The following is a 10,045-nucleotide window of genomic DNA, read 5'->3' on the forward strand; positions in this document are numbered from 1 at the left end:
TTGCAGTAGTCGAACCTTGAGATGGTGAGGGTATGAGCGACTGTGAACAATGACTCCCTGTCCAAATAGGGCTGCAGCTGGTGCACCAGGCGAACCTGTGCAAACACCCTCCTCGCCACAGCCGAAAGATGATGTTCCAATGTTAGCTGTGGATCGAGGAGGATGCCCAAGTTGCGGACCCTCTCCGAGGGGGGCAATAATTCCCCTCCCAGGGTAATGGACGGAAAGATGGAATTGTCCTTGGGAGGCAAAACCCACAGCCACTCCGTCTTGTCAGGGATATCAGACACAATATAAATTTGGAGGAATGGGTAAGGATATGGAACACGAACTGTAAATTAACAGTGTTGACTGCATTTAAAGAAAATCAATTTAAAACACTGTAAAGATGGCACAACACACTGCCAAGACTAGCAAAAGAGTATATAGGCAGAAGTAAGAAAGGAAGCAATTAGTTTAAAATTAATTTAATTTTAAGCAGCCCCGAATTCTCGGAGAAGGGCGGCATATAAAGGAAGGAAGGAAGGAAGGAATACATAAATAAATAAATAAATAAATTCAAATTGTTGGAAGTGCAGAAGGTAGGAAGGAACCTATTATCACATGTGGTGGCAATGTCCTAAGGTAAAAAAGTATTGGGAACAGATTATAATAGGGATGCCAGGAATAATAGGTGAACCAATAGAATTCATACAAGAATTATTTCTATTAGGAATAATTGATAAAAAGACAAAAAATGATAAAGAAATTTTGAAAATATTTCGACACCTTCTTTTTTGGGGCATCCTCTCAAATAATGAAACCAGCTATCATTTCACACCAAGGCTTCTTTTCACTCTCCTTAGTTCTAGATTGGTTCCCTCTATTCTTTAAGAATGGAAGATTTCTTGTAAGTATCTGTTTAAACTTTCTCTGATTAACTGGAACTTTCCCAGATAATACACAAACAAATGGAATGAATTTTCATACAGAATCAGAGTCCCAAAACTGATGAAAAACAATCACAGGTCAGCTAATTTCTTACTCCCTTGACCTTGGATGAGTGAAAATCAGGAAACCTCAGCTGAGACTTTTATGACTGTTAACATAGAAATATCAGGTGTAGAAATATGCAGCTACTGAAGGAATGCCTATTGATCTGTTTGCACGAATCCCAGCGACTAGTTCGATCCCACAGAGTGGGTCTTCTCCAGGTCCCGTCAACTAAACAATGTCGCTTGGCAGGACCCAGGGGAAGAGCCTTCTCTGTGGCGGCCCTGGCCCTCTGGAATCAACTCCCCCCAGAGATTAGAATTGCCCCCACCCTCCTTGCCTTTCGTAAGCTACTTAAAACCCACCTCTGCCGCCAGGCATGGGGGAATTGGCCTTTACAACTTAATGCATGGTATGTCTGTCTGTATGTTTGGTTTTTTATTATAATGGGTTTTAATTGTTTTTTAGTATTGGATTATTGTTATACGCTGTCTTATTATTGCTGTTAGCCCCCCCAAGTCTCTGGAGAGGGGCGGCATACAAATCCAATAAATAAAATAAATAAATAAATAAATAAATAAATAAATAAATAAATAAATAAATAAATAAATAAATAAATAATAAAATAAATATCCCTGGGTCTAATTAAATCTTTCCAAATTGTAAGTTACCTGAAAGTGATGGTCCAAACTCTTCAAAGTTGATGAAGGGAAGATTATTGTGTCACAAAATGGAAGTGACCACGGATGGCAGGATCTGCAAAGGCAAAATGACTTTAAATCCAATTCAGATGTAGTTCATTGACAGCAGGGAAATCCATCCACCGGATCTTGAGTTAGAAGTTTCAAAGAATTGTCTGCAGACTTGGACACACCCGGAAGTAGAGCCTGAGAAGAAATCTTCATAGGTGTTTTTTTTATAAAAGGAACAGGGTTCAACATAGCAGGTGAGGATCAATCTGCTGCAGAAAACCTGAAGAGTGTTTGCTTCTGGCATGAAAAAGTTGAAATATACACACATTCGTTGTGGATTTCCTAATCAGTAACCACCACCATGTGAACTTCATGATGTGATCCTTGTCTGTCTAAGATAATCACCAATAGTTGACCTTTTGCTTCTAGCATGAAGAAGAAACTCTAAATTATTATTATTTATTATTTATTATTATTTATTAGATTTGTATGCCGTAGACTCGAGGCGGCTCACAACAATAACAAAGATAATGTAAGAACAAATCTAATAATTTAAAAAACACTACAAACCCCATTATTAAAAGCAAGCATACACACAAACATACCATGTATAAACTGCATAGGTCCGGGGGAGATGTCTCAGTTCCCCCATGCCTGACGGCAGAGATGGGTCTTAAGAACTTTACGAAAGGCAAGGAGGGTGGGGGCAGTTCTGATATCTGGGGGAAGCTGGTTCCAGAGGGTCGGGGCTGCCAGAGAGAAGGCTCTTCTCCTGGGTCCCGCCAAATGACATTGTTTAGTTGACGGGACCCGGAGAAGGCCAACTCTGTGGGACCTAACCAGTCGCTGGGATTCGTGTGGCAGAAGGCGGTCCCGGAGATATTCTGATCCATGCATACTCTATTGTCCTATCTAATCAAAATCTAGTACCATGTGATACAAGATTATTATTATTATTATTATTATTATTATTATTATTATTATTATTATTATTATTATTATTATTATTAATTAGATTTGTATGCCACCCCTCTCTGAAGACTTGGGAGGGCTCACAGCATACAATATAAAACAGTGAATACAGAGACAAATCTAATTAATTAAAAAACTATGTAAGCTAAAAAAAATGAATATATTAAAAATCAATCAAACAAATTCAAATCACAGCCATACATCACAGTTACTGGCCAGGGGGTCCAGATCTAATAGCCCCAAGGCTGGCGGCATAAGTGAGTCTTAAGGTTACACAACCCTGAGTAGTGATACACCATTACTACTCAAAAAGAAGCACAGAAGTCTTGCAAGTTGTGTGGGCTCTTCTTTCTCCCTCCAGTTGCTTCACCTTCTTTGAAGATCCTTTTGCAATATGACCTTCACGCTCTCCTTGGACTGAGCCCCTTTTTTTCTCCCAACTAGATCATAAATCTCTGGATTGATACTGCTGTTTAGACAGGAGAACAGCACACTAATAGCAACTGGATGTTCTAATTTGTCTGCAACGTTAGACAGGCAAGCGGCATGCTATAAATAACTGGATATACTAATTTATCCACAACTTCGCTACTAGAAAAACTAACAATGACTGCAGTGGCCCTTAATGGAAAAGCAAGGATGAGGAAACAGAGAAGAGTAATTAAAATCATCAATAAAAGCCGACCCTGATTCTTGTGATTGAATTTAAGACACACTTTGAAGAGAAGGATTGCAGTAAAGAATGTGATCAATGGAAGGCACATTGTAGCAGTCACAAGGAAATGGAAATTGAGCACACCGTAGTTTCCAAAGACTCTTAGAATACTGCTAATTCCACTCAGGAGGAAAGAAGAGATACACAGGAGCTAACCTTTGAGGAAATATGTTTTGGCTGGGAACAGCGATGACAGATTGGGGAAAAATGAACATTTTTTCATTTCAATTTTCATTTCATTATGTTCATAATGAAATGAAAATTGAAATTAAAAAAATGCTTATTTGTTTATTTTGTTCAGAAATTCCCCCCCCCCATGGCTGTGTGCAATTATTTCACTTTATATATGTTGTGGTTAGCTCTAGCCCAGCTCCTGCCCCAAGGGCTGTGGATGTGGGGGAGACATCCACATGCTGCAGGCCTGTTTTGCCCCTGGTGGAATCTGCTGATGAAGGCTCCTCTGACCAAGACAGGGAGGAGGAGAGTATGGCAGACAGCTCAGAAGGAGATCAATTATCTAGCTCCTCCTTGGATTCAGAACAAGAGTTAATGATACAGCCACGCATGAGGAGAGTGATGCATAGGCAACAAAAACTGAGAGATTATTATCAAAGAAAATGAGGCCACCTGTGGTTGGGTGGGGCTGTGGTAATTAGTGAGGCTGCTATAAATAGCAGCCTGTGGGTTTGGCCATTGTGAAGGATTATCTGATCGTTGTGTTTCGTGACTGCTTTACTGACTTTGACTTTTTGTGTGCTGATTTTTCCCTGCTTTGAAACTAAACCAGAGCAAAGTGTGTTTCACTTTGTGAAAGAAGAAGGACTGTGAATTGCCTCACAGCTGCAAGCTAAGTATCACAGAACTGATAAGGGACTTGTGCAAATTACCAGTTTGTTTGGAGATGAGGGCTCTTTGCTATACCAAAAGAGGGCTTAGTTTAAATGAATTTTCATTATAAAGGACCTTGTTTTGAATTTTCAAACGTGTGTGTCTGAAATTTGTACCTATGAATTTTTGGGAGGATTCTACCAGAGAGCCCGACAGAACATTATATATGTAAGCCTTCCAATTTTGAATACCTTTGGCCTTTGCATACTAATTTGAACATTTCTGAACATAATGAAATGAAAATTAAAATGAAAAAAATGATGCTTATTTGTTTATTTGCGAGTATAAGACCATATGGTCTTATAGTATAAGCCTACTTGAGTATAAGCCTAGATTTGATACTGGAGCTGCGGTTCCAGTAGCAACATTTTGCTCAGTTTATACTCAAGTATAAGCCTAATCTATATAGAAAGTGAAATAATTGCCCAGAGACCTGGGGGGGGAGGCACTTTTCTGAGCAAAACAAACAAATAAGGAACTTTTTTTTCATTTCAATTTTCATATCATTGTGTTTAGAAATGTTCAAATTAGTATACTAGCAAAAAAGTATTCAAAAAGACCATTCCAGTAGTTAGAACTAACCTTTTTATACTCCGGGTCTAAAAGGACCCTGAGGGTAACAAATGTATAGTAACTGTGTGGAAAGTTGAAAAAATAGGATAGTTGAAAGAAATTTGGTCCCACCTATAAGATTACAACCTCCAGTAACAATGTGGTTGTTTGCTACTCAGAAGGAAGCACGGAGGTATTGCAAATGGGTTTGAGTTCTCCTAGTTGCTTTCTGTAGCTTCACCTTCTTTGAAGACCTTTTGCAAAATGACCTTCACGCTCTCCTTGGACTTAGAGCCTTTTCTTCTCCCAACTAGATAATATATCACTGGGTTAATACTGCTATTTAGACAGGCAAGCAGCATACTATAAATGACTGGATATTTCAATTTATATGCAACTTTGGTACCAGAAAAACTGATAATCGCTGCAAGGATACTTAATGGAAAAGCAAGGATGAGGAAACAGAGAAGAGTAATTAAAATCATCAGCAAAAGCCTGCCCTGGTTCTTCCGTTTAGTTTTCAAACACATTGCGATGAAAAGGATCACAGTTGAGATTGAGATCAATGGAAGACTAACTGTAGCGGTCACGAGGAAGTGGAAATTAAACGCACTGTTGCTTGCAAAGACTTTTACAACCCTCCTAATTCCACTCAGGAGGAAAGATGAGATCCACAGGAGGACACACACCCTGGAGGACAAATGTTTTGGCCGGGAACAGCGATGCCAGATTGGGAAGAGGACAGCCACACACCGGTCGATGCTGATGGCAGTCAGCAGAAAGCTTGAATTGATGTACATCATGTGGGAGAAAAAGACACAGATGTGGTAGAAAATTCCGCCTTCTTGAATATTGGTAAATATAGTGATATAATGTATAAATATAGATGCGAGGTAGCCAAAGTCTGCAATGGCCAAGTGAAGGATGAATGTGGTGAAACGGTTTCTCTTAATCTGGCAGCCAAGTAGCCAAATGATGTAGCCATTGCCCACAAGTCCAATACAACTGGCAATGAAAATAATGACAATTACAAGTATCCAAAGAATTACTGCTAAATCCGAAAGGCTGTTCTCTTCTTTATTCTCATACGAGCCACTGGCATTGTTATATTCATAATAGCTTTGTGTAGAATCCAGATCTCCAGAGCTGGGATTCATGATGAAGCTTTTGTAACCTTCTGAAAATCTTCTGAATGCAAGCCCCTTTTGTAGGAAAAGAAAGAAGAGTCGACTCAGTCATTCATGTCTACTAAATCGGTGGTCACTAATCATTCCGGCTTAGGGGACCAGCAGAAGTAGTGGGGGAGAGAGAGAAGGATGATTCTGTGGATAAATGCAGCTTCATACTGGTTGCATCTGCTGACCCATTACTTTGACCAAGTTCTGAAAGGACTGCAGGAACTTTCTGATGGTGAGAGCGGTCAACCAGTGGAACAGCTTGTAAGAGCTCCAACAATTGAGACTTTCAACATAGAAACATAGAAGACTGACGGCAGAAAAAGACCTCATGATCCATCTAGTCTGCCCTTATACTATTTTCTGTATTTTATCTTAGGATGGATATATGTTTGTCCCAGGCATGTTTAAATTCAGTTACTGTGGATTTACCAACTAGATCTGCTGGAAGTTTGTTCCAAGGATCTACTACTCTTTCAGTGAAATGATATTTTCTCATGTTGCTTTTGATCTTTCCCCCAACTAACTTCAGATTGTGTCCCCTTGTTCTTGTGTTCACTTTCCTATTAAAAACACTTCCCTCCTGGACCGTGTTTAACCCTTTAACATATGTTTCAATCATGTCCCCCCCTTTTCCTTCTGTCCTCCAGACTATACAGATTGAGTTCATTAAGTCTTTCCTGATACGTTTTATGCTTAAGACCTTCCACCATTCTTGTAGCCCGTCTTTGGACCCGTTCAATTTTGTCAATATCTTTTTGTAGGTGAGGTCTCCAGAACTGAACACAGTATTCCAAATGTGGTCTCACAAGCACTCTATATAGCGGGATCATAATCTCCCTCTTCCTGCTTGTTATACCTATAGCTTTGCAGCCAAGCATCCTACTTGCTTTCCCTACTGCCTGACTGCACTGTTCACCCATTTTGAGACTGTCAGAAATCACTACCCTAAATCCTTCTCTTCTGAACAATTGAGACTCCTGCTTGGGGTGAGGGGTGAGCGGAGTCAGACTATATGACCTACAAGGTCCCTTCTAACTCTACTAGTATTGGATATAAATATGACCAGAAACATTTTGCTATGAAATATTAGGGATTTTAAAAATACTGATGCTGAAGGAATGGCTGTTGGCCTGTTTGCATATTTTTATTGATTGATTGATTTTGACCATTACACAATGAGGGTTTTAGTGGGTATACACATAGTAAAATACATAATGAAGGTTATAGAGGATATACTCATAGTAAAATATATCTAAGAAAGAATAGAAGATATAGGAATAAAATATATCAATGAAAGAATAGAAGAAGAGAAGAAGAGATATAGAGAATAGAAGAGAAGAGGAGAGCAATAGGACAGGGGATGTAAATTGCACTTTAGTGCAATTATTATTATTCTTATTATTATTATTATTATTATTATTATTATTAAGATTTGTAGGTCGCCCCTCTCCGTAGACTTGGGGCGGCTCACAGCAATAATAAAAACAATGTACAATAACAAATCTAATATTTAAAAATATCTAAAAACCCATAAATTAAAAAGAGACCTACACACAAACATACCATACATAGACTACGTAGGCTTGGGGGAGATGTCTCAATCCCCCCATGCCCGATGGCAGAGGTGGGTTTTAAGGAGTTTGCGAAAGGCAAGGAGGGTAGGAGCAGTCCTAATCTTCAAGGGCAGTTGATTCCAGAGGGTCGGGGACGCCACAGAGAAGGCTCTTCCCCTGGGTCCTGCCAGACAACATTGTTTCATCGATGGGACCCGGAGAAGGCCAACTCTCTGGGACCTAACTGGTCACTGGGATTTGTGCGGCAGAAGGTGGTCCTGGAGATAATCTGATCCGATGCCATGAAGCGTTTTATAGGCATAACCAACACTTTGAATTGTGACCAGAAACCGATCGGCAACCAATGCAGACTGCGGAGTCTTGATGAAACATGGGCATATCTGAGAAAGCCCATGATTGTTCTTGCAGCTGCATTCTGCACGATCTGGAGTTTCAGAACACTCTTCAAAGATAGCCCCATTTAGAGAGCGTTACAGTAGTCGAACCTCGAGGTGATGAGGGCATGAGTGACTGTGAGCAGTGAGTCCCAGTCCAAGTAGGGTTGCAACTGGTGCACCAGGCGAACCTGGGCAATCACCCCCTTCGCCACACCTGAAAGATGTTTCCCTAATTTAAGCTGTGGATCGAGGAGGACGCCCAAGTTGCGGACCCTCTCTGAGGGTGTCAATTAAACCTTCCCAAATGGTAACATACCTGAACACCAAAGCTATCAAAGGAGCCTTCAAATGTGGTGAGTTGAAGATTATTGTGTCACTTTTGGCGATGAAGTAACTGGAGATGGCAGGATCTGAAGGCAAAATGTCCTTAAGTCCAATTCATATGTAGTTCATCAACAGAAGGGAAGTCCATCCACCCGATCTTGAGTCACAAGGCTCAAAGAACTTTCTGAAGATTTGGGTAGACCTGGAATTAGATCTTGATCCGAAATCTTCCAAGGTGTTTTTTATATAAAGCACAGGTTCAGTGCCAGCCTAGCAGGTGAGGACTGGTCTCCTATAGAAAAGTTGGAGAGCTTTTGCTTCTGGCTTGAGAAAGAAACTCTAAAAGATGCACAAAGACTTGGTATCCTGTTTAATCATAACCCAGCACCATGTGATGGAAGATGTGATCCTTGTCTGTCTTAAGATAATTGCCAACTATCAGTATAGAAGAGAGAGAGAGATGGTTTGAGCCTGCTAAGGCAATGAAACCCAAAGCCAAGGCAGACAGAGTTAAATTTGAAGAAACATGCTTTGAAAAAAGGCTTTTTTGGGAACAGGAGAAATTGTTCTCCAGATTATATTTCTTTTAAAATGCTCTGATTAAGGAGACTTTGCTTGTTGATGTTAGAAGATGAAAGAACAAAACCTCCCTGACAGTTGAATTTCTCAGCTGATAAATGGGACTCTGACCACTGAAGAAGAAACCCAGCTGATCACAGTCGTTCAACAGTGCATTCTCTACTTTGGTTTTGATACTATCTTCTCCTAGGTTGATTTCCTATCTTAAAAATATGAGGATGGAAATAATGTGTTCTGCCGGGCTCTCTGATAGGAGCCTCCTGAAAATTCAAGGGTACAAATTTCAGACACACACATGTTTGAAAATTCAAAACAATGTTCTTTATCACAAAATTCAAAATAAACAAAGCACTCTTTTATTTTTATTGCAAAGAGCACTCTTCCCAAAACAACCGGGTAGTCTGTACAGTTTCCCTTAAGCAGTCATTAAGTACTTAGCCAGCAGCTGTGAAGAAACTTCACACCCTTTCTTCTTCCAACGAAGTGAGACACACACACGTTGCTTCTTCTTCCAACGAAGTGAGACACACACACACACACACACGTTGCTTCTTCTTCCAACGAAGTGAGACACACACACACACACACGTTGCTCTGCTTTGGTTTCAAAGACGTGAAAAAGCAACAATTTATATATGGTATGCTTGTGTGTATGTCTATTAGTATATGGGGTCTTTTTAAAAAATCTTTAATATTTTAAATTTGTTAGATTATTTGTGATTTGTTTCCGCGTGTTGTGAGCCGCCCCGGGTCTTTGGAGAGGGGCGGCATACAAATCTAAGTAATAAATAAAATAAAATAAATAAACAAAGTCCAGCACACAGGATTCCTGACGAACTGCGAACAGATATTCTTCCACAACGGCCAAACCCACATGCTGCTATTTATAGCAGCAGCCCTAATTACTGGAGCCCCACCCAAACACAGGTGGCCTCCCTTATTTCCTTACTTGGTCTCTTCTACGCATAATTCTGCACTTGCGTGGTTCCAAAACGTGAATCAATGGAAGATAAGGGAGATTGACTACCTGGGCTGTGTGCCAAGCCCTCCTCTGCTGAGTCACTCCCCCCTTCTTCTTCGTCCGAGGAAACTAAACTCTGAACTGATTCAGTCAGCAATAACACAGGCCTGTGACAGGCCCCTGCATCCAGCTCCCCATTCCCTGGGGCAGGAGCTGGGCCAGAGCCAACCACAACATAATGAAGCTTAACCTCTCTCCCTG

At 40.4% G+C, this 10,045-nt stretch overlaps 1 protein-coding gene across 1 annotated transcript; it reads right to left on the reverse strand.

Annotated features, from left to right (window-relative positions):
• Positions 1-5,009: 5,009 nt before the first annotated feature.
• LOC139165508 (mas-related G-protein coupled receptor member H-like) lies at positions 5,010-5,948 on the reverse strand. Its single transcript, XM_070748686.1, has one exon. The coding sequence runs from the start codon at positions 5,946-5,948 to the stop codon at positions 5,010-5,012; it is 939 nt and encodes a 312-aa protein (XP_070604787.1).
• Positions 5,949-10,045: the final 4,097 nt, after the last annotated feature.

This window comes from Erythrolamprus reginae, chromosome 3 (assembly GCF_031021105.1).
Source record: "Erythrolamprus reginae isolate rEryReg1 chromosome 3, rEryReg1.hap1, whole genome shotgun sequence".
Classification (NCBI taxonomy): Eukaryota; Metazoa; Chordata; class Lepidosauria; order Squamata; family Dipsadidae; genus Erythrolamprus; species Erythrolamprus reginae.

Bases quoted from the DNA above. Each gene is read 5' to 3' on its own strand.
- LOC139165508 (XM_070748686.1), bottom strand. From the start codon at position 5,948: ATGAATCCCAGCTCTGGAGATCTGGATTCTACACAAAGCTATTATGAA.